The following is a 25,350-nucleotide window of genomic DNA, read 5'->3' as shown; positions in this document are numbered from 1 at the left end:
CTTTGGGGAACAGAGAATGTCTGGGCTCAGCCCCGTTCTGCCGCACACTGGCTGTTCTCTTGAAAAAAGGCATCAGGATTCCGTTTCCTCGTGTGGAGAAAGAACAAGCTGAAGCATGAAGTACATGGTTACTTCTGAAACTCTCGCCAGAGAGTTCGCCAGTCAGCAACTATACATTCATAATCAGAGAATTCTTCAATTCCTCCAGGTTGACAGTTCTGCTTTCAAGACGATACTATGTCTGGGGGAAATCAAATGAAATGCTGTATTTCAAAGCACTTAAAAAGCTACAGTATAAACACACACGAACACATACACACGCAACTCACAAATGCAAATTCTTCTTCCCATCCTTGGTTTTATTCTCCCCGTTGAAATAGAATTTTATTAAGTCTGACAAAATGATAAATTTGCTTTTGTTACTTAAAGTTAGTGATATTTGGAAACAGGTCCTAATAGAGAAAGCTAAACGAACAGATATTTTGAGAACAGTCACATTTGGGCGAGTCAACAAGGCGCAGAGAACACAGGCGCCATGTCGGGTGGTTTCCAGATGGAACGACCGTGGTGAGGGTGGGCCAGGCCAGCGCCAGGGGAAAAGTTGTTTCCTGCATTGCACTGTGTCAGCCAAGCAACGAAATGCCAGCTCAGAGGATTCTAGGGCTCTGGGCAGGTGGCGTCTTGTTGTGAGCGACCAGCAGATGGATGGCCGAAGTGCCCTGGTGGGGCGGGCACATGTAACTTTGGATGGTTTTCTTTCAGTCCGGCCATCATCACCTCAAAGGTGATCCCAGCTTGTCTGCCATCTCCAAATTACGTGGTTGCTGACCGGACATTGTGCTACATCACTGGCTGGGGAGAAACCCAAGGTGAGAGAAATCCGCGATTCCCACAGGAACAGGTTTAGACCTCTAGTTTCCATGAGAACATGTCCATTTGTGCAAATGTCTACCGGTGAGTGAGGTCCACCTTTCCTGATTTTGGCTGGGTTCCTGCCTCAGTCTCCATAATCAGTTGTTAAGGGACATGGGTGAGGGACGGGGTAGTGTTTCTCTGAGTCTCCTGGCCCATAAATTCAACGTTAATATCACATCCCCAGGTAAGTAGGGTTTTGAAGCCAGCCTACGAATTGAGGCTGTTCAATTATTTTCCATGTGAAGTTAGCCATACCGAGCTCCCAAACACAGTGTAGAACAACAACAAAAATTACAGCAAAGCTGGTCTCCCCAAATACCCACAATCCTGTTGTATGTGTGGAGAGTCTGTTGGTGGTGGGACGAACTGACAGCTAGGGGAGAGGAAGAAAGGTCCCAGCCCTGGAATGGTATTTGGTATTTGTTGCTGGGGTGTGCGTGAGAGGGAAAACGTTTATGCAGGGTCCTGTATCAGCACCCCATACTACATTTTGGGGGCCCCGTCTTCTCTTTGTGGTAGGCCCTGATAGTAATTACACCCGTCAGACTCAGGCCTTGAAACACGGTGAGGATGTCTTCAATCTCTGCCTCGCTTTCTCAGAAGTGTTGGTGAGGGCACAGGAGGGGAGTCAGGAGCCGTGCAAAATAGATCTGGCTCTGCCACTCGCTGGGCAAACTGGACAAGTCACCTTACTTCGTCGTGCCATTTGGCCTGGAAGAACCTCATCTGTAAAACTTGGGTTTTCAAATTGTGCTTTGCACGTTATTCTTTCGCATTTGCTTTCATTTCAAGATAGGTTTTGTGGTTTTTTTTTTAAAAAAAGTTAAAAACTGGTCTAAATCACTTCAAATTTGTCTTCCTTCTTTCTGTACTTTTCCTACATTTGTAAAACCTCACCTCCTGAATTTTGCACGTCCCCCTGCTTTCCATACTTCGGGGTCTGTGAGCATCGAGAAGAAAAGGGAAATGTCACAAATGATGCTGTCACCATGGGTGTGACAGGCCTTTCCAGCGTTTTGCATTTTAAAAAATTTAAACACCGCAAACCCACAAACCTGCAAACCCCAATGACTTCGATGTGTTTGTTCCCGTTTTGCAAATGAGGGATCCGAGGCTCCAAGGAAGGCAGGGCAGTGTCCCGGGAAGCGCAAGCGCACAGCCCGTGTGTAGCTGGACCTTGAACCCGGGCGGCCTGACCCCTCAAAGCCCATCTACGGTTTCTTCTGTTCCACTCACCACCTACACTTTCCTAACTGCCGACCTGTGCCAGGCTCCCCCATAGACTCTGGCCTCACCCTCGCGGCCACGGGGAGAAGCCCATTCTCAGTATATTCACTGAACCAGGAGAGTCTCAAAACAGAAGTCAGTCCTGTTTATGGATTTTCTTATGTCAATAATCACATCAGATCAGTGTTCTTAGCTTCTCAGTGTGAGGTCAAAACTCGTCTGTTCTCCCCTTTGGTCTCCAGACTTTCCCTGACTTTGATATTTCCAAGCAAGGTAAGCATTCAGGCCCAGGGGCTCATTCATGTTAGCCCCCTGTCAGCAATCACGGGGTGCTCTTGGAGCTCCTGCTTCCTTCTCCCCACAGGCCCTGAAATCAGGGCTTCCTCCCTAGGGGTCACCTTCAGCCTGCCAGCCCTCAGGGGTGCCATCTCGACTGTGGCCACAAGATGGCAGCACTTCTGCACAGACCACATCAGTTTCCAGTCCACCAGTGGTGGATTTTGTCACCAGCATCAGGATGTACCTTGCTTAGAAAGCAGATACAAGAACAAGACACTTGGATACATTAACTCTCAGCAAAAGATTCTGAGAAGGCTGGTCCCTCCACACATCTACTCAACTCCAGTAACGCACCCCCTACCCAATGCTTCCTCAGGCGCTTCCTCCATGGCAGCCCTGCCCAGTCAGGGCTGGGACAAGCCTCTCCTTCCCAAATGCTGGTCCTCTTAACGTGGCTCCTGTCAACTCTGGATCCAGTGCCAAGTTGTCCAAACTCAAGATGGTTATCCAAATGTACTCAAAGTCTTTGGAGAAGAAATAGCACCTCATCCCTTGGCTGTTCCGTGCTAGCAAAGGTTTTTTTTTGTGCAGAACGCGTTAACGTTGGGCTTGCAAAATTGAAAAATTGGATTATTTGTGAAAACACAGAGACATGCCCGGGAATGTCTCTCTGGGAAAGCAGCGTTTCCTCTGGCTATTTTGCAAGTGTCCCACTTTGATTTACCAAAGTGGAAAAAAGAAAAAAGCAAGTTTTTCACAAAAGAAGAAATACCACGGAGTAAAACAAGCACACAGGAGGATGTTTACTCTTCCTAATTGGAAAAGAAATGCAAAGTAGGAAATGAATGAGGACAATTTCCACCTATTATATTAGCGAGTATTTAAAAAATAGTAAATACTCAGAAGTATGAGGTGAAGTGGCCTTTTTTTTTTCCTAGTGAAATTTTACGCACTCATACCCTTTTAGGAAATAATTTGGCAATGTTAACTGGGAGCCATAAACATGTCTACATAATTTTCTGGGAACTCAGAGCTAAGAAAATATTAAGGAATATCAATAAAATGCATGAACAAAGAGGTGGAAAGTCGGAGGCTACTGTAGGAGCCCTGGAGCAGGGGAGTGAAGAATTGGAGCAATGACATCACAGACCCAAGTGCAAATCCAAGCTCCTCCACCAACTTGCTGGGTGATCTTGGGCAAACTGCACGGCCCCCCTCCCAGCCTTGGCTACCTTCTCAGTGAGACAGGAATGACAGAAACGCCCGTTTCATGGGACTATTGCAAGGGTTAAATGAGATACATCACCTCACGAGCCTGTGCCTGAAAAGGTTAATTCCAGTACATGACAGCTATTCTTCATTTTTATATTGTGGTCAAGTATCTATATAACGTAAAATTTGCTATTTTAATTGTTTTGAAGAGTATGACTCAGTGGCATTTAGTACAGTCACAGTGTTCTCCACCACCCCTGTTTGCAGAACACTTTCCTGACCTTAAAAGGAAACCCCCACCCCTGAAGCAGTCACTCCCCATTAAAATACTAATTATGAAGACTGCAGCGTTCTAAGAAAACCCTTATTATATAATGTTGTGAGAAAACAATCAAGGTATAAAATTGTGCAATATGATGTAAGTAGTATAAAAAAGCATCTAAAAGGAACTGAAAGTGAATAGATGTTATAGTAACACTTGTATTTCTCAGTCTCTCTTTACATATTGAAAAATATTTCTTTTTTTTTTTTAAGATTTTGTTTATTTGACAGAGAGAGCGAGAGAGCACAAGCAGGAGGAACAGCAGAGGCAGAGGGAGAAGCAGGCTCCTCGCTGAGCAGGGAGCCCGATGCGGGGCTCGATCCCAGGACCCCGGGATCATGACCTGAGCTGAAGGCAGACGCTTAACCATCTGAGCCACCCAGGCACCCCCCAAAATATTTCTTTATAGTTAAAAAAAAGAAACAAAAATAACAACATGTACCCCTAAACACCGTCAAGAAACCCAGATTATTAAATCCAGGTCTTGGGAACATGAACTCTTGTGTAATGTCTATACCCTCAAGGGTTAACAGGAAAAGCATTCCAGTAGTATCAGGAACTGACTTCTTGCTTTATACGACCTCACACCTCACGGACAAACAAGAGATCTGTCACTGTGCTCTGTTGTTCTTGTGGGCATGTTTGGGATCCAGTATAACCATTTCTTTACTCTCTTTAAACACAGGCACCTTTGGCGTGGGTCTCCTCAAGGAAGCCCAGCTGCCTGTGATCGAAAACAAGGTGTGCAATCGCTATGAGTATCTGAATGGAAGAGTCAAATCGACAGAGCTGTGTGCTGGGAATTTGGCTGGAGGCACCGACAGTTGTCAGGTAAGAACCAAGTCAATCTTCTGTCTTGGCCTCTTCAATATTTCAGGCCCCAAACAGCAAATTCCGGAAGGCTTTGTCAACTGCAGGCCACCTTCCAAATGCTACCCAGAAAGATTTTAGGTCTGTCCCTGCATTCAGATTGAGATCACGTACGGGGATTTCTTGGGCCCTGAGTTCCAGGTCGGTGGTGAGGGAGGAGTTAGCGTACCGTCACTGCCACAGCCCGTGCATCCTCTGGGGGGGGCGTGCTGGTGGAGGGGACCCAGGTGGTGGCCTCTCTAGCAGGGAAGCCAGGGAGCGTGTGAGACAAAGACCAACTGCACCCCCTTTGCAATTGCTTTTGGGGTTTCCTCTGCCTAAGAGAAGCCTCGAGGCAGGAAGGGATGAGTACAGCACTCACAAGGGAGTTTTTCCCCAGGAACACTAAATGGTGTGGTTTTGATAAATATACTTTGTTAAGTGCTGAATATAGCAGATATTCAAATGATCTATTAATAAGTTCCTTTCTAATTGGAAGAGAATGTTCAAATACCGGGAAAACTTACATTTGGATAATAGAAGGATGATACGCCATAATAAAAGGATGGTGGTTTCATCCTCACATGGTGAGGTGTTTGTTTGTTTGTTTTCCGCCCCCCCTCTCTGTATAGGGTGACAGTGGAGGGCCTCTGGTTTGCTTCGAGAAGGACAAGTACATTTTACAAGGAGTCACTTCCTGGGGTCTTGGCTGTGCCCGCCCCAATAAGCCTGGTGTCTATGTTCGTGTGTCAAGGTTTGTTACTTGGATTGAAGGAATAATGAGAAATAATTAAGTGGATGGGAGCCAGAGTGATTCCTCAACATATCTAGAAGCTGGAAGCTGGGTAGGGAAGTCAGCGCGCTCAGAAATAATTGACAGTAATCAAACTAAGACACTGTACTTATAACATCCACTGACAGACCTCAACGTTTTTTAGTATCATTGTGGATAAATTTTTCCCATCCGTGGACTGTTGCATTCTGTAATAATAAAGTAACACATCTATAACATTTGTTGAAAATAAACCCTGTCCTGCCTTTGATTTAATTTTTTTGAGCTTCATTGTTTTCGTGTTCTTCGTTTAGCCTACCAATTTTAAATAGTGTAACTCTCACAGACTTAGGTGATTTCTCTCTTTCTCATAGGCATAGTTGCCAAAAAGGACCAAGAAGCCTCTAAGATCATAGAGAAGAGAGCAGGGAAGTCCCAGGAAGTCACCCATATATTTATCTTATCTGCAAAAGATGGCTTGACATACATCTTATAAGGTCTTTATTCCTGACACTGAGATGAATGTTTTCAAAGCTGCAGCATGTATGGGTAGTCATGAGAACAAATTCTATTCTTGGGAATGAAATCTGTTACTGGCAACTTGACGTTAGCCCAGCACAGGGGATACTGGGCAGAGAGCCGCACGCGCGAAGGGAACGGGCATTGCAAGTGTAATACAAGACCAGTAGCGAGGCTGAATGCTATTCTGGGTCACATCTGAGTCTAGGAATGGTACCAAGAGCCCATGAAGGAACAACGAACATATATTGAAAGTGGACTGCTTAATTTCCACTGCTAATGGGCTGCCCGGATAGGAAATATACACTGTCAGGTGGGGAGAGAGTTTTACAGTGACAACGTTCACAAGGAAGAGAGAGAAGAGACACCGATGTTACTTGACAATTTAAAATTCTTTATTGTTACCAGAACCAAAATATCAACTCAAAGTACAATTCCAAGGTGAGCGTATCAAGGAGGAACAGTCATCTTACAGCAAGGAGAGATGCAGAGAGAGCAAAAATGCACGTGTGCAGGCATAAGGGGGGACTGCAGCATTAAGTCCTCAAAGAGCGGTGCTTATTTCATTGAAAAACCAAACATTCATATTCAATTCTGTTGTGTTTTAAGGATTAAAAAGCTTAGCTTACAGTTGGCACACACACACGGTACATATTGTCATGTGTTCGCATGGAATTTTCTTCTTCGTTGGCAAGATTTCCCTTGGTGCCCATTTTGTCTATCCACACAAAATAGTTCATTAAAAAATTCTGCATAAGATATATACTGAATCTGAAAATACAACAAATATAACAGATAAAGCAGAACAACAGAAAAATGAGAGCATATTTGCATTTAAACTCCATATTTCAAAAGTCTCAGTAACAAAAAAGAAAGATCAAATCCCTTATTAGTGTCTATGACATCACTTATAAAGCTTCTGATAATTCTTTTATGCATGGATATAGTGACCTTCCTTTTAAATTAAAATAGAAGCTTTTTCTCAAGACAAGTTAAAAAGGTCAAGATTGAAAAGGGTCAAGATCGAACAGTACATGTTTTTCACTCTTGACCACATCCTAGAACTGAACTCACAAATATAAGATAAATATCCCTTTAAGATCAAAATTAAGACCCATGAAATCATTATCCATGGGTTTTGTTCAAAAAAGAACTGAGTGTGTGGCTTTAGCTGTCCACTAAAGGAGGACCCAAACTATTCCTGAATCATCGCAGGCCCAAAACTGATTGACGAAATAATAGAGCCAAATCCTCAAATTGGACAGCGGATTTGTTCCTAATTATGGAATCAAGCCTGAACATGCTGGCAAGCCCAGATGCTGCAGCGGCTTACAGAGCTCGAAACGAGAAGAGAAAGGAAAGGCTCGGTATCATGTGGCCCAATGTCTTTTGATTCAGCCTCTTCATGAACAGGATTTCCAGATCTTCATCCTCCCTGAAATCTTCAGAGCCCTCCGGTCAGAGCTTCAGTTCTACTCGGGTCTGATGAACCCATTTCTGCATCCCGTTCCCAGATGCCCACTTGGCACATCCTGCCTCTGTGATGGAGCGAGCGGTCGTGAGAATTTGGGGAAGGCTTCTCTTGTCCCTCTATCACTGAATGGGTGGGAGACACTGCTCCAACTTCAGAAAAAAACTCAGGGGGAGCTGTCCACACAACAGGCTCTTTGCTAAACCAGTCACATACTATGTTCCCAGAAATGTCAACAGCACTCTAAATCCTAACTCATCCCGCATTATATAAAAATACTCTGGATAGTTTGAATGTCTTTGTACAGTATGACAAACACTTGGAGCATAATGTAGCGGAAATGGACACACACATGTGTCTGCAAGGCACATCGGTTCCTTGGGAGGGGTCAACCTAAAGAGCTCCTTCCTTTTGTCTTTGGTAGGGGGCCTCAAAGGTGTGAACTGGAAACTTGAGTTTTCTTTTTCCTGCCACATGTATAGGTATATGGACTAACAAAACAAGGAGAGAAGAGAAAGTCCTTATGAAATATTATGCAACTAGTTCCAACAGAGTTTTCTTGCTACTACTCACCAATAAAACTCGTTTTCATCAAACACACTCATGCATAACTTCTCATAAAAACCCAATTCAAAGGTAATGAAAATGACTGTCTCCTGGAGTTTTTGTTTGTTTGCTTTTACCTGTTTTGGTCCCTGGGCAGGGGTTAAGTAGCATTATAGCATCTAAGTTCTTTATGTGACAGGACGGGATGCCACCCACCCTGACGTGGCCCCCAAACTCGAATACAAGCCAAGCAATTGTCTAGGAAGACACAGTCAGCAAAATGTTCCTCTGTTCTGGATGAGGCAGGACCTTACAATGGCATAACGCTCAAGAGGATTTCACACAGTTTTAACACCTTTTATAAATTTCTTAATTTTGATTGACAAAATGGCAAGATCTTGAAGAAAATCTTCCGTCTCACTCTAAATTTCAGGTAGCATTGCTCTAGGGTGAAAACTAGGTAGAGCTTTGGGTGAGAAATAAGCCATCACTCATCACTTGATTTCCAAACAATCTTAAGAATCTGTTTGGATGACTTTATGGGGCAAATGTCCCCCAGTCCTCTGACTGGCCAGTCCTGTTATAAGTCAGCTGCTGAGATATAAGCTGATGGTTTTATTTTAAATACACTGATAAGTCTTTCTTGGGAAAGTTCTGGGATGATTAAGCAATCATACTTTACAAAATAACATCAAGAAACAGGACAATAAAATCCAATGAAATCAGTACATAAGTTTTAAAGGTTTGGTAAAAGACTCATGAGACTCTAAGCAACGGTTGCCTACCTCTGGGGAGGTGATGATACCACATTAAAAGAGAATTTGAAAAGAAAACATCAAGTAGTATACAGCATAAAACAAGAAAGGCACACAAACAACCAAGTCACATGTGCCCCCCTGGACAGCGTCAATGCCAGTCCTGGCATGGAAAAGTTGTGAATCATTCTCAGCACAAATTTCCTAGTATTTAAAAGAGTGAGGATAAGAATTGCAATTGCCCAAAATCATTTTGAGTATTAAGTGAAAAGACATATGTGAAACCACCAATCATATAGGCACTTAAAAATTCTCAGCTTCTCCCCTGTTCTCCATCTATGAGTGAAGAGTGCCAGGAGGTTATCACATTTCAGTCTTCTTATAAATATTTTTGAGGCAAAATTTTTTAATATTTAGGGATCCACATCCTCAATTTCTAGGTCTTTATTTAGACAGCTGATTTTATTTTAACAATCAGTTGTTATGTTATTTTTTGAATTATGCAGATAATATAAGGCCACGGGTTGTAATTAGAAAATAAATCAAATAAGACAAAAGTTACAGAGTGTGAAAGTGATGTCTTCTTCCCAATTCATTTCTAACCTCAAAGGGTCTGTATTACAATATTAGATCTTTTGCTACACATTCTCATGTTCATATCCTCTTTTTATTATGAAAATTTTTAAGCAGAGGAAATTAGAATTTGTGTTGTGCGAATTTTTGTTGATATAATTCTTCATATTTATGTATTGGTTGGATATTAACTTTCCTTGCACACGAGTTAGATGCTCTTCTCTCTCTCGTAATCCCTCTCTCTTTCGCTCCTTCCCAAACTTCTATCTACTTTTATCCACCCATCCACCCCCCCATCCACCTACCATCCGTCTGTCCATCATCTTTCCCTCTCTCTTTCCGTCCTCCATCTTCCCATCTAGCTACAGAGAGGGGTTGTTATTGTCTTGATTTTTTAATAAATACTATAACACACCGTTCAGCAACTTTTCACTTTGTGATCAATCTTGAAGATCTTACCATGTCATTCCACACAGATATATCTCAATTCTTTTCATCTCTATATAGTAATCCACACCATGAACACATTAGCATTTTCATAATCAGTTTCCTACTGATGCACATGTAAATTATTTCTGCTTTCCTTTCGATGTCCTTTCCTTTAGATTGTTTCTGAGTTTTAACACCTTACTTAGAAATGTTTCCCTCTTCATAACCTCATTTAAAAAATAATATACATTCTTTTATAGTTTTGCTTTTTTTATATTAACTTTTTTTTTCAAAGATTGTTTATTTATTTGAGAGAGAGAGAGAGCAAGAGCCAGAGAGAGAGCACGAGTGGAGGCGAGAGGTAGAGGCAGAGGTAGACTCCCCGCTGAGCAGGGAGCCCGATGCGGGGCTCCATCCCAGGACCCTGGGATCACGACCTGAGCCGAAGGCAGATGCTTAATGCCTGAGCCCCCCAGGCGCCCCTTATATTAACCTTCTAAATCAAATGTGAATTTTCTCCCTAGGATGTGAGATGGGAATTAATATCATTCCCCCCCCCCGCCCCGTGAGTGTTCAGTTTTCTCCATGGTATTTTTTCCTCAGCAGTTTGAAATGCTGCTTTTATTTAAGATGCACTGAAATTCATACAATACCTGTCAAGTTTTTCTACATCATCCACTGTTTCTGGCAAGGCAATACCCCTGGTTTCGGGCAAAAGCATCACAAGCCCACCGCAGACCGATGCCAGGATACCTATGGAATTGGGAACAGCAGTAGAGCCTCAGGAAGGCACAGCAGCCCCTGTCGCCCCTCCCTGCTCACCCCGGAGCAGTTTGCTTACTCCCCTTAACCAGCCTTCACCAGCAGCAGCCCTCGGGTTACCCTAACCAGCTCTCCAGTTTTCCTCTGCCACTATTTGAAGTGTTCCCTACTTTCCTTGGATGCCGTGCAGCCCCATCACCCCAGTACTCTTGCACACATCCATTCCTTCACTCCCCGAACAATTACGTAATGGATGCCTAAGGGCCGACCCCTCACAGAAGACCTCACCTCCGGCCTCTCAGGGAAAATGGCAGCCACCAGACAGGAATTCCCCTCAGCTTCCTTTTACTGACCAAGAGCTTTACTGCATGCTCTCTGTCCCTTTCCTTATTGGGCCATGTCACACGGTCAGACTTGCGGCCACTGCAGCCCACCGGCCATCTCTTGGAGGCTTTCCGGGCTCCTCCGTGTAGCCATGAACCCCCTCACTCCAGCTGGTGGAAGCACTGAACCAGACGCAAGCCTCCCATCGCAGGGACCCTTCTAGCCACCTCACGGGATCCTCCGGTCACCATTCCCCCCTTTGCTGGTCTTTAGAGCCGAAATTCTGGAAACGCCATCCTTCCCTATTCTGTCCACTTACGCTGGTGAATGTTTACCAACCAACTCTCCAGAAAATAAAGCCCCAACTTGCAGCATTTGCCGATTTCCATGGTGTAAGGACTCTCGCCGTGGGCATTTCATGCTAGTGCCACGACATCCCCGCACGAGGCGCTGGGAAGGGCTGTGCAGTGACACCCTGTGTATAGCATTTCCCCCAGAAGGATACACGAGCCAAAAATAACCTGAAGGACACCCGTAACCGGGAGATGTAAATGGGTTTTGAGCATTTATTACCTCTGTTTTTAATCTATTTGATATATGTGTTTTAATAATGGCCAGGTTAACAACTGGGTTCAAACATTTCCTGAAAACGCCGCAGTCGGCCTTGGCAGGTGGGTGCTGGCCAGCTCCAGCACCAGCACCAGCACTCGCCTCCATGAGTCCGGCCTCACCTCCGCCTGCTCTCTCTTGCATCTGCCTTCTGAGCTCCTGCCCTGCTCCCTCCAGCTCCAGACCCACTGGCTCTGCTTCTGAGGCCCAAGTCTCCCCCTTTCCCAGCCAGGAACCCAGCCCTCCCACCCCCCTCTGGCTCTAGCAAGCCCACTCACTCATCCCTCTCGCCGGTTTTACTTTAATGCATTTCTTGAATCTCTCCACGCCCAACACTCCCTGTGTCATCGCCCTCACCCCAGCTGCCAGGAGCCCTTACCTGATGAAACTGGCTCACGACCAGCACTGTCCCCCTGCAACCTATTTGCAGATCGGACTTCTAAAATGCAAACCTAGCATTGTCAATCCCAGCTTAGAGCTCTTAGCTTCCACTGCTGTTTGGATAGAGAGCAAACCGCCGGGCAGGGAAGACCCTTCCTGATCTGGCCCATGCCTGCCTCCCAGCTTCACCTCCCTCCCTGCCCCAGCGCACTCACTGTCTCTGTCCTCTAACTGGCCTTCCCGCTGCCTAGAGCCCCAGACCACACTCCCCATGTGGGGAATTTCTACTCGTCTCAGATCTCAACTAGACATTCTTCCTTCCTCCTTGACTCAGGCAGGTCAGGTGTCCCTGTGCTGTGCTCCCTCCAGCACCTTCTGCTTTCTGGATTAATCACACTGTGATGTGACCGACGGCTCCATGGCTCGGAAGTGTGGCTCTCTCGGCAGCCAGACTCTGCAGGAAGGGCCGGCTCTCCCAGCACTCTCTGGAGGCCAGGTCGAGACCTTGAAACACTGGGCTCCCAGACCACTTGCTTTGGGTTGAACAATGGCACTCTCTTTGCTTTTTCATGCTGGCCACAGAATCAACACTGAGCTTGTTTATCAGATCCCATGAAATAATTTGAAATAATCTTGTATTGAGTTCGGTGATGTCAGGTGGTTAGAAGCTTTACTATCCCCAGCTAGCTAGCACTGTTAGGGATTTTGCATTACTCAGGATGTATGTCCTCATGGACTCAATATTTTCATTGTAATTTAAACTGCAGGGCAATACGTGAAAAACTTACTTCTCTACCAGGAGTGAGGATGCAGATGTGGAGGAAGAATACATGAGAAAGGGGCCCACCTGTGTTCTTCCTTGCTGAGGAGGGTAGAGGTGGGTGTGCGACCCAGGCAGAAAGATTAGAACAGCACTTGAGAAGCACTGGACGGAATTATCCTAAGCCCCCTGCCCCTAAGCTATGGTTCTATCCCCTCATGTGGCCTGTGGAGATTGGAGTAGGAAGCAGGGTATGAACCTGAGGGCCAACACAGAGGTTACTGGGTACTCAGGCAAGGGATTCTGTGTCCTCTGTTCCTTCGGCACAGCATGCTCCACACCAAAGCAAATGAAGACATGATCTCAACAGATACAGGACATTTAAAAATGTAATTAGTTTTTAGGCTTATTTTGAAACAAACTAAAGGTCCAAATTGGTCCCCCGAAAGTTATTGGATCTGTTCCCCAACATCATAAGACTTTTATAGTCCTGGAATTTAACTCAGAACCTAAACAAAGAAAGCTAAATTGAACACGACTCATCAGGACACTTTAATGTAAAATAAATTAAAAGCATTTAGTGTTTCACATTTCTTCGCAATCGGATGGGCTACTCAAAACTCAAGTGGTTGTCATTAAAAACTTAAATGATCTCATTAATAGCAAACCGAATAATCACTATAGAGTTCTATCAATACAAAGAATAGAGGTGAAAGCATTTAGGAATAATGTACAAAACGAGTTCTTACCAAAGATGATAAGAGGTAGTTCTAGCCAAATGGCTGCTAGCCGGAAGAGCAGGAACGGGGCTATGATCCCCCCAAAATCACATAAACCTGAGCAAAGAGAAACTCCAAAGTTTCTGTAGAGTAAAAAATTGTTTTAAATAAAAAATATTTAACTATATTCAAGATAAGTAAAATATTCAGCTATGTAACTAAGATATTTTAGTAATATTTCCCATTTCTATAGTTTTTACCTCTGAAAACTGCTATGACTCCCATATTCTAAGCAAATCACTTCCATTCTGCCCCATTTCACACCTGGGCAAAGCTGAATCACAGTGAGGACGGTGAGGTGGAAATTATCCCACTGGTGGCTCACTCCCAAGCCCACTCCACAATGCTGCTGTGGCGCCTTGGCAGCCTCACCTGACAGTAAGGTGTGGCCACGAATATTCCCCCAGGAAAGGAGGCCAATCTGCAGCCCATGCACACTGTTTCACTCTGTCCTACATTAATCAGCTGCGCACAGTGGCAAGATGTGGAGTGTGGTCCGAACAGAGGCTGTAGCCTTTAAACAGGGTGATGCTGATGAAGACAGTTTTAACCCACATCTAAGCAAGTTCTCTAATCAGATTATCTGAGCCCACAAAACCACAGCTATGTATAAAGATACTGGTATGAGAAATACTTCTTTCAAAAAATGCGGAAGGTAGCAATGCAGAAAGCAGCCATAACTCAAAGCACATCTTCTTTTCTGGCTAAAATCAGCCCAGGCTAATATATCACCAAGTTAAGGAAACTATTTCATGGCTTTTAAGTCAAAACGTTTGGCTGCAGAATTACTTAGGAGAAACCATGACATATAGGTTGGAATTACCGTAATGTTGTTGGGTACAATTCTGAATTTACCAAATAAACAATTTCAAAGGCCATGGTTATCCCTAGTCTTCCCAGGGTCGCAACTGTGGTTCTCAACCAGGGTATTCCTGCGAACACAGAAAATTTGGAAGCAAAGAGTTAGGGGTCTGCTTTCAACAAAATATCACAAAATAACAAAAGGCATTTGCTTCGTGTTCTCCTGGGCCCTAAGTCTTTGCTAATTTTAAGCATGGATGACAGATACCTCCTAATATCGTAAGCAAATCTTAACAGCAACAACAACCACCAGGATGATCGCTAATATTTAGGGTGTCAGTCACCTTTCTGAGCAGGGCTAGAGGATGGGAATACGATTCAAGAATCATTTGTTGAGCAGCCACCAGACTGAAAAGACAGTGTTCCAGGCAGTTTTCCTAGAGGGCCTGAGTGCATTGGCTGTTTATCTGGAAGGTGGTCTTCACTTGAGCCCTTGAGAACCATTATTGCAGCCTGGTACCCATTTGTCCTCTCTCCGTTCCCTCCCCTAGTGATAGCACACAGAACAGCTATTCCTAGCCGACCAGGAGAAATCGACATGAAGCTGATGTTGGTTTCTGGAAGGTAGCAAAGGTTTTGAGGACCAGAACCTTTGGAAGGGGACATTTAAGCCTTGTGTTATCACTAGAGTGTATGTCCCCCATCTTGCTACTTCCCCCAAGAAATCATCCAGAAGGAACCAGATTCTTAAAGATTAGTGGGTTCCTTCATTTAAAAATGAATTACATTAGGGCTGCACTGGTTATATGAGGAAATTCTCCTTGCCTCCACAGTGAGTAGTGCAAAAAAACAAATGTTCTTCATTAAATATTTTCTTTCTTTTGAGTTTTAAAGGAAGAAGGAGTAAACCATTTTTGCCCTACAAAGTCAGTGCTCTAAACCTCTTAAGAGCACAGTTTATGCCAGACTTCCTTCATGGACATGGGTGTGAGGACATGGGACTGCACGGGTAAGCACCTATCTGCTCTCCAAAGCAAAGCTACGGACGTTCTGACTTTCGTCTTTGAAAAGGAAACCTTTTCCCTTTTATACTCATATTTATTTATGCTCACCCAGCACTAAACAGTCCTCTTATCTTTGAGAAGAATTATTGCCCCTTCCTGAAAAATGATTTTTTGGTGGAAAAGTAGGCATGAATGCAGAGGAGGACAGAAGAGAATCAAGCTCAGTAGATGTATGTGTATTCCCTAGAGAAGAGTCAACAACTAAAAAAAGCTAAAACTCACTAAATAATACAATTGCCTAGGAGGGCGAGCACAGAAAAAGATAGTTTAAGATCGTTGCTGGGAGGCTCCAGTTTATTACTACAAAATTACATTTTGCTTGCACACCGGCCGAGGACGTCCTGGCATACTTGACGTTTTTCCCGGATGAGAACACCTGTAGCTCTCCCATCAACAGTTACATCAGGGGGTGAGGAATATCAGTGTTGCGCTGATGTGCCGGGCTGCCATCTGCTCTGGCATGGAACGGTTGTAAACATGTGTTTTATTTAGGCTTTGCCTTTTCATGAAGGCCAGGGAGGGGGACCAGGAAATGCATTCCGCCCCAGCCTTCAATGAGCAGGTGGTACAATGCCAGGTGCCAGGGAACGGAACGTGGGAGCTCTCGCCCAGATTCCCTGGGTCCCAGCCCGACTGGGCAACCTTTCGCTGCTCTCAGGCTGCAAAGAATGTTGCCTGCTACTGTGGAAATAGCTTGATTACCCAGGTTAAGTTCTTAAGTTATAGGTTTATTTCTACTGAATCAAGACGACTCTGTGAGTTCCGAGGACAACTTCAATGCCAGTTGAAGTTTACAACAGAGGCTAGAACTGTTTGCTGGAGAGAACCAAACAAAAACCAAGAAACCAAATGAAAACACACACACACACACACACACACACACACACACACACACACACACACACACAACATGTGATTAGCTCAGTGGATACAGATAAATAACCAGTCAAGTGAGTAAAATGTTCAGAAAACGCTGTCAAGCGGACACCCTTGAGGAGATGTGGTTTATCCTACATGCTGACTGGACTCTGAAAGCCTCTCAACTCCTTCTAAGCAGCAGAGCCCCTGTCTAACCACACTGAGCTAGAGATTTTGGTGAAATGTTTAATAAAACACAAGTTCCAGAGGCACTGTGCTGTTGATTCACTAGGAGTGAAATGAAAGCAGTTTGTTAGGAAGTGTAAACGATGTGTGAATAATACGTATGCAAACAGAAACTTCTGATCATCCCAGTGATGAGCTGCATTCATCTTAGGGCGGCAGAAGACGCCTTTAGTAGAAATGACAAAAGAACACAAGACAATTTACAAATGAGTACAGACGCTGGAACTCTCTCCATGGAGCCCCGAGAACAGAGAGAAAGACGGACCCTCTGTACAGGGGTTCAGTCAAGGGACTGGAGATTACTGGAAATAATACCTCAATTTTTGAAGAAGAGGATGCAGGATTTTTTTTAATACTTTATTTATTTATTTGGCAGAGAGAGAGAGAGAGCACAAACAGGGGGAGTGGCAGGCAGAGGGAGAGGGGAGAATCTCAAGTAGACTCCCCAAGATGAGCGAGGAGCCAGATGCAGGACTTGATCTCATGACCCTGAGATCATGACCTGAGCTGAAACCAGAGTCAGACACTTAACTGACTGAGCCACCCAGGCGCCCCACTGTGACTGCATTCTATTTTGTTTTTTTTGAAGATGTTATTTATTTGACAGAGAGACAGCGAGAGAGGGAACACAAGCAGGGGGAGTGGGAGAGGGAGAAGCAGGCTTCCCGCTGAGCAGGGAGCCTGACGCGGGGCTCGATCCCAGGACCCCGGGATCATGACCTGAGCCGAAGGCAGACGCTCGATGACTGAGCCACCCAGGCGCCCCAGGATGCAGGATTTTAAAGAAACACTCTCTGACATCTCTGAATGTACCATCTGCTTTGAGTTCTGAAATAAAATGTAGTGAAAATTTGTACTAGGGATATGTAAATTAAGATACATTGGCTGGCTTTTCACTTAAAAGAAATAAAAGTAAAAGGCAGCTCTCTGGCTTCAAAAAGAGTACTTAACCCAGCGGCTAGGTCTGTAGCCATCCTAAACAAATCTGAATGAAAGACGCAGACCAGACCGCTATGGACAAAGAAAACCTTCTGGTTTTCAGACTTTAATCAGAGTTCAAAAATTGGGGTCAAAAGCAGTGAGGTTTAAGTGAAGATACAGCCAGAAAGGCTTTCTTCTTCCAGAATCTCATTCTTCAGACCACAGAAAGTTGTGCTTAGTGGAGGGAAAGCCAGTTAAATTGTTCTCAATAATTTTAGAGCTGATTCCTCTAGAAGCCTAATCAGCATTCCCCTCAGGGGCTGTCCCCTGTTCCTGACGTCAAGAATGACTGAGAGGAGAAGTCTTTCTAATGTTAATTCATCAGCCCAAGTAACCAAGTCCAAAAGCTCCCTTAAGGAGAAGGGCTGCCAATGAAGTGAGGAACAGCTCTTAAAATGTGGTTACTCGCAAGGAGCATTAGGGATGTGAATTTATTCTTGCCAATCATGACTGACATATGACTATTCAAGCAGCCGAATCTGGGAATACACAAATAAGGTGTGCCTAGAATAAGAGCATAATAATTTTTCAGTATCGCTGAGAACAATTTTAAAGCTGAAATCAGGAAATTATATCTTCAAAATAAAACTGATCAGCCCAAACAGAAAAGTCTGCTCTTTGCCTTATGTTTTTCCATATAGGAAAGTGTTCTCTACAAAATCACTTGATTCCCACTCATCTAGTTACTCCAACATTGGTGCGGACATATGGTCTAGAATGCTCTCTGGGATCATGTAGAAGGCGGTGCAAATCAAAATCACCCCAATCAGTCTGGGGCCAGAGAGAATCTTCCAGGGCAATGTTATACCATGAAATGATGGGCCACCCATAAGTCCTTAACCTTTCTCCACCCATAAGACATTAACCAAGTCCCGGGGTGCCTGGGTGGCTCAGTTGGTTAAGCGTCTGCCTTCGGCTCGGGTCATGATCCCAGGTCCTGGGATCGAGTCCCACATCGGGCTCCCTGCTCTGCGGGAAGCCTGCTTCTCCCTCTGCCTCTCTCTCTCTCTCTGTCTCTCATGAATAAATAAATAAAATCTTAAAAAAAAAAAAGACATTAACCAAGTCCCTGATTTCATGTGCAACAAATACTTAATTCTTATTCCACATGCCACAAGAACAGAAGACCTCACTGTAGAGAATTAAACCCAAAATGATACAATGTTAAAGTAAAATGGAAACAAGAGTGAAATCTCCAACATTCCCCATTTGTCCCCCTTCTACTTAAATTGTGCATTATTCTCAAGGACAAGAGTTACGTCTATCTTGTTTACTTCTCTGTTTTTTTTTTAAGATTTTATTTATTCATTTGAGAGAGAGAGAATGAGAGAGAGCACATGAGAGGGTGAGGGTCAGAGGGAGAAGCAGACTCCTGACTCCCTGCCGAGCAGGGAGCCCGATGCGGGACTCGATCCCGGGACTCCGGGATCATGACCTGAGTGGAAGGCAGTCGCCTAACCAACTGAGCCACCCAGGCTCTGTTCCCACTCCTAGTTTAGTGGTGGCCATTAATAGAAACTAAAAAGACATGTATTGGCCAACAGGTGTTACACAGATTCCCCAACTCTTAGAAAAATGTTTCAACTCAATGTAGTGGGTTGAATAGCGTTCCCCAAAGCTCACGTCCACCCAGAACCCAGAATGTGACCGTATTTCTAAACAGGTCTTTGCAAGTATGATGGTTAAGATGCAGAGAAGAGAGGGTCTTATGAAGATGGAGGTAGATATTGGGATAATAAGGAACGCCTGGGGTTACCAGCAACCGCCGGAAGTCGGGGAGAGCCCGGGAAGGATGCTCACCTAGAGCCTTCAGAGAGAGCCCGGCCTTGCCCACATGGGGATTTCAGACCTCCAGCCTGCGGCACTGTGAGAGAATTTCTGTTGCTCCAAGGCACCCAGGGTGTGGTACTTTGTTACTGCAGCCCCTACAAAACTAGTATACTCGAGGAAAGTGAGCTCGGTGTAAATACAGTTCTATTTATCGTCCGCCATTCCAAAAGGACAGAAGACTTTACATCTTTTTTAAATTTTCTGGTCTGAAGATGGACATTTCTATAATTTTATTTAAATAGCGTTTTGGGACTTCATAAACCTACATATAATTAATAAACTCTGTAAATGTCTATTTTCACTTCTATAATATTATCCCTTCTTTCTTGATCCTCAGCTGATTCTCAAAAGAAAAGACAGCCTCTCTGGGGCTGACCCAAGGACTCCCAGAGAATCCGTTCTCTCAGTAACCCCCAAGCCCCATGCCCTGGCACATGGAAATAAGGAGCTTGCTCTAATTCGCATGTTCCCTGGGACTTTGAAGGGCTTCCCTGTCCAGGGTCTGCTGTGTCCTGTGGCAAAGATAAAGTGGGTTGTGTTAACCATGCATCTGGGGGCAACTGCTACCTCTACAGCACACCTTGGTCATCAAGCCCCCCTGACCTCTGACATTCCTGAAATCACCGTCTCCCACCTGCGCCGACTACCATGACCTTCATTCCTGCTCTGGGCATCTCTCCCTCCTCACTGCCACCACCCAACCCGATGCGGTTACAAGTAAGCTCACGGGGCCATGCCCCAGCTCCCAGTCTGGCCTGTGAGGCCAGTCACTGCTGGTGGCAGGCAATCCTCAGCCCCTTTTTGGGGATATTCGAGTGATAACAGAGAACGTGTGGTTCCAGATCCCTCAAAGATGGTTCATACTTCTGAGAGCCATGCTCTACTGTGGAAAAAAATCTCTCCTACCTTTCACTTCTGTCTGTGCATTTCTTTTTTCTTTTTTAAAGTTTATTTATTTATTTATTTATTTTTTAGTAATTTTTACACCCAATGTGGGGCTCGAACTCATGAACTTGAGATCAAGAGTCTCATGCTCTTCTGACTGAGTCAGCCAGGCACTCCTGTCTAGTATATCTCTCTTCCTTTTTCATTCATGCCTAGTTCTCACCTCTGGAAAGCTTTTCCTGATCACTCCTTGTACCTATTTTTCTAAATCACGTAGAGTCTTCAGAGAGCTTTATTTTTCTAAATCTGGTACAGCTGGCTCTTGAACAACAGGTTTAAACTGAGTGGGTCCACGTATGTGCAGACAGTATTTACACTACACTACCACAAATGTGTTTTCTCTTCCTTATGATTTTCTTAATAACATTTTCTTTGCTCTAACTTACTTTATTGTAAGAATATAGTATATAATGCATATAACATAGAAAGTATGTGTTTATCAACTCTTTTGTTATAGATAAGGCTTCTAAATAACAGTAGGCTATTAGCAGTTCAGTTTCTGAGGAGTCAAAAGTTATATGCAGGTTTTCGACCACGCAGAGAGCCAGCAGCCCCACTCCTATGACAAGGTTTAACTGTAACTAATTCTGTTATTTCACGTATCACAGTGAGTTGTGAAAGCATTAAAGTATCTATATCATGCACCCCAATGTTTAGAACAGCATTATCAACAAAAGCCAAGTTATGGAAAGAGCCCAAATATCCATATGTCTATCGACTGATAAATGGATAAAGAAGATGTGGGGTATGTGTATGTGTGGGTGTAACGGAATATTACTCAGCCATATAAAAGACTGAAAGAATGACACCTTGCCATTTGCAATGATGTGGATGGAGCTAGAGAGTATAACGCTAAGTGGAATAAGTCAGGCAGAAAAAGACAAATACCATATGATCTCACTCATATGTAGAACTTAAGAAACATAACAGTTGAACGTGGGGAGGGAGAAGAGGCAAAACAGGAAACAGACTGCTAACTATAGAGAACAAACCGAGGGCTGCTGGAGGGAAGGTGGGCAGGGGATGGAGTGGATGGGGGATGGGCATTAAGGAGGGCACTTGCTGTGAGGAGCACCGGGTGTCCTATGTAAGTGACAAATCACAAAATTCTACACCTGCAACTAATATTACACTGTATGTTAACTAACTAGAATTTAAATAAAAACTTGGAAGAAAAACAAATTTAAAAAATGAAGTGTCCATATCCCTTACTAGGTTGTGAACATTCTGAAGTCAACAAGTGTCTTAATTTCTTCCTTTTGTAACCCTGGTATTTTGCATGGGGCCAGTGACACGGCCGGTAATCAGGAAATACGGCAACCATGGTCAATGAGAGCATGAAAGTCAGTCAAATAAAGGTGATCAATACTAAACTACATGACTACAAGCTAGTGTACAACATCTGCACAACATCTATTTCATCCATAATTGAACCTAAAATGGAGAAAACAGAAGAAACTGTAGAACCAATCCCTGTACTCAGAGTCATTACACTGCTTAAGCAGAAAATTGGGTGACATCACCACAGGTTGCCTGGTACCAGGATTTTGAGGCAGTGGTACATTATCTAAGGACAAGAGGCTCCCCATTCTTGATTATTGTGATTTAAGACTATTTCACGTTCTTGAGTGACGGACAGATTTGGGGGACTATTACCTTCAGGTAAGAATGCAGTGACAAGGCAGGCGACCCCTGCCACTAGATTACTTCCTGCAAAGGGAAGCCGTCGTCCGAAACGCTCAATGGTCAGTAAGATCAGCAGGGCCGCGGGCAGCTCCACAACTCCTGAGATGAAAAAGTCGATATAGAGGTTGCCTCCTATAATTCCTAGGCGCATGACGAGTCCTTGATACACCACCGCACTTGTGAACCTGGAGGGACATTGAAAGACAACGGAGACCAAGTAAGACATAACTTCAGTCTGCTCTGAAGGAAGGGGCGCGTTGTAAATTCAATACAAGCTTTTGAGCCCATCACAAGTCAGACTTACCAAGCAAACATAAGAATAAGTGTGCACTTCCTCATTTGGGGAGTCCTCACCAGATCTAAAAAGGATGGGTTACTAACTTCCTCATCTGTAACAGTGATCTATATAAGAGAAGCAGATTTCAGTAGCAAATACAGCAAGACACACCTGCATATTATAGATTTTCATTGACCAGATTCAAAGCCACCAAGTCTTTCATGGGTCTTTCACGACTGACCAGGGTCTTTCACGACTCCGTCTTAAAACCTGGGAATGGAGAGTTTGATTCCCTAGCTGTTATAAAAGGACAAATTCACAAAGATGTGGTTGCTGCATGAGAGGCTGTTCTCAGGCGAGTATCAGCAGTCCTGTGTGCCAATCTGCTCTGGCTCACCAAGGAAAAAAGGTGTGTTTTAAAGTAAAATACATTTGTGCATTTATTAAATTGGAGAAAATAAACGTAAAAGTGGCAAAAGCAGGTGGGATCCAAATGAGTGTTTCTTTATTAAATTATCAGCCTGATGTTAACAAATAAGATTATTTTAAATTCAAGAGCAAGTACAGCCCCGAAGGTATCAACTTGCTTTGGTCCATTTATTTGAATCTAGCACCTTTTTGATCCTGGAAAATTCAGCTCATCTCTACTTGGCCATCCGAGAAGTTAGTCTTTTCTTTCATTGCATGAAACAAATATTGCTGTTCGCCTACTATGTATAAGGCACTATAAAGGAAACAAAGCCAAAGAGCAGGTACTTTGTCCGTCACCGAGGCTAAGCATGACACTTGATGAGTAGAACAAAGCTTGTTATCTCCTGTCTATGCTTGCTCCAAGGAAACTCACACAAGCAAAAGAAGACTGCAAAATTGATGGCTTTGGATCACCTTCTCTTCCTATGCCCTTCCAGTACTGTATTTCTTCTATCTCAAGACACATAATTTTCACATTTTAACACTCCTAAACTGGGACGTGTCCTACAACTGAGCTGATAAGAAAACATACGTTTAATAATGTTTCATAACATGGTTTTTCTTACTTAGTGGTACATAAAATGATGGGTCTTACAATCAATAGGGTCTTAGAGTCAGTGACACAATACTAGTTTCCATGACAATGCCTATGGGAGACTGCTAATTGATTCTACCATCCGTTCTTTCCTTCTCCATTTTGATAACAGAATCCACCGAATTTTAGTTGGGCACGTCGCTACAGTCACATTTTCTAGCCTCTCTTTCAACTATGGGTAGCCCTTTGATTAAGATCTCAGCAATGAGGTGGGAATAGAAGCCATGTATGCAAGTTCTAGATCCAATCCTTTAAAAAGAAATGGCTTTGCTCTTTATTGACTGCCTTCCCTGTCCTAAGGGATGGAAGGAGATGCTGGTGAACGAGCTTCTCCTAGACCACCTGCTGCAGGTGACAGCGGCGAAACAAGAAAACTGGAACCTGGGTCCTGGAGGCACTCAGGGAGCAGAGCCATCTTCTAGTGCTGGGCTGCTTACCTCCGGGTGGGCATGTATGAGAGAAAGATGCTTTTCTTTCTTTCTTTCTTTCTTTCTTTTTTTTTTTTTTTGCCATTATATTTTTTGGGTCTCTGTTTCAGCAGCAAGTTGAACTGTACTCTAAACGAATACAATGCTTATGAAAATGTTCCCTGATCTACTCTTCTAAATTCTAAGGATTTTTAAGACCTATCTTCACATTTGTTGCTCCAAAAGTAAGGTAGGAATACCAAAAATGAAAGAACTTAGTATAGTACAACAATGTATCATTATATGATTGGTTATCAAAATGTTTTCCACAATTAGTTTCTCTATCTTGTCCACGTCAAAATGGTTCACTTCTAAGGAGCCTGTAATATTTGTCTGATGCGGTTATTTAATTTGATTCTCATCAAAACCCTCCGAAGTTAGTACTTTTATCAATCCTGTTTTATAAATAAGAAAAGGCTTAGGACTTGAAGGATTAAAGGAACAGTGGTTGAGCCAGGATTTGAAATCAGGCAGTCGATAGAAATCCTTTATTCTTTTTTTTTTTTGGTGGCTCAGTTGATTAGAAATCCTTTATTCTTAATGGTCACATTGAGCCGCTGAATGTATTCAAGGCTTTTTATTTTAGAAAACTTCTGTGTAGCTGATGGTCGCTTCATTTTTAAAGAAGGACATTACACACCTGGCCAAAATCTAACCTTTAGTTAAAACACTATTTTATGGAAAAGTTGGATTTGACTAAAATAATTTAGAGTTTGAGGATCTTTAAATTCAAGATCAGAACTACCCATACTGTGAGGGAAGTTGTCCTCCCTGGATGTCTCATTTTTTCCAACGCTTTTCTTTTCACATATGGTCTTCCACAGCTCAGACTTGGGTCAGGTTGCCTGTGCTCATTCAGACTACTCCCTTTTCTCTAGGGAGTCCCTGGTCACTCTGCGCATCCACACATCTGTACCACTACTCCCCCAGAGCACACAGATGGCAACAATCTTTTCTTTTCTAAAGCAATATTGCCACAATTGTTTATGGGTTCTCTTTCATTCCCTCTTCAGTCTTATCTTCTCCCCAGAGCTATGATTTCTATTGACTAGATACTCTGTACAAATTCACTTTCATTCATGTCCCAGCGTCAACACCCCAGAGTTCAAGGGAGATCATGTATCATGTATTTCAAGATCTCTAGTCAATTCAGGAAGATAACTTGACATTTAAGCACTGTTGTAGATTTTTCAATTACTCATGATTCTTAACTATCTCTAACTGATAAAATAACTGAGCACCTCTTGCTTTCATGTTAGCTCTGCAGATGTCCCTTTTTCTTGATCATTATCTCCAGGCTGGTTAAGTTATTACATGACCACAGAATTATGTATGACATGCTAGATTTTGACAAGACAATAGAGGTCTACTGGTCTGACCTAGAGGTCAGCAAACTTTTTCTGTGAAGGACCAGATTATAAGTACTTTTGGTTTTGTGGGCAATATAGTCTCTGTTGGAGCTACTTAACTTTGCCATTATAGTGTGAAAGTAGCCATAGATGGATACACAAATGGATGACTATGGCTGGTTTCCAATACAACGGTTCACGAAAACAGGCAGCAAGTCAGGTCTGGCCCACAGGCTGCAGATTGCTGACTTCTGAACTAGAGGATTAGTGCTGTTGGAACTTATAAATGCTATTCT

The 25,350-nt window shown here is 43.6% G+C and overlaps 2 protein-coding genes across 2 annotated transcripts in view; one reads left to right on the top strand and one right to left on the bottom strand.

Annotated features, from left to right (window-relative positions):
• The window catches only part of PLG (plasminogen), a 39,402-nt gene extending 33,550 nt beyond the window's left edge, over positions 1-5,852 (top strand). Inside the window, exons 16-19 of the mRNA XM_025861587.2 lie at positions 1-5; positions 760-869; positions 4,641-4,786; positions 5,437-5,852. The exon at positions 1-5 is cut by the window's left edge and continues 133 nt beyond it. Coding sequence (XP_025717372.1) covers positions 1-5; positions 760-869; positions 4,641-4,786; positions 5,437-5,598 — 423 coding nt within the window. The 3' untranslated portion in view covers positions 5,599-5,852. The remainder of the gene's footprint in view (positions 6-759; positions 870-4,640; positions 4,787-5,436) is intronic.
• A 622-nt stretch (positions 5,853-6,474) lies between these two features.
• SLC22A3 (solute carrier family 22 member 3) overlaps positions 6,475-25,350 on the bottom strand; it is an 88,015-nt gene continuing 69,139 nt past the window's right edge. Inside the window, exons 6-11 of the mRNA XM_025866433.2 lie at positions 22,200-22,297; positions 21,866-22,080; positions 14,308-14,416; positions 13,455-13,567; positions 10,523-10,622; positions 6,475-8,057 (exon numbers count right to left, since the gene is read on the bottom strand). Of these exons, the coding sequence (XP_025722218.1) occupies positions 7,997-8,057; positions 10,523-10,622; positions 13,455-13,567; positions 14,308-14,416; positions 21,866-22,080; positions 22,200-22,297 (696 nt within the window). The 3' untranslated portion in view covers positions 6,475-7,996. The remainder of the gene's footprint in view (positions 8,058-10,522; positions 10,623-13,454; positions 13,568-14,307; positions 14,417-21,865; positions 22,081-22,199; positions 22,298-25,350) is intronic.

This window comes from Callorhinus ursinus, unplaced genomic scaffold (assembly GCF_003265705.2).
Source record: "Callorhinus ursinus isolate GAN/ISIS: 27379988/994484 unplaced genomic scaffold, GSC_fseal_2.0 scaffold6, whole genome shotgun sequence".
NCBI classification, from domain to species: domain Eukaryota; kingdom Metazoa; phylum Chordata; class Mammalia; order Carnivora; family Otariidae; genus Callorhinus; species Callorhinus ursinus.
This window is presented reverse-complemented; position numbering and strand designations above follow the sequence as displayed.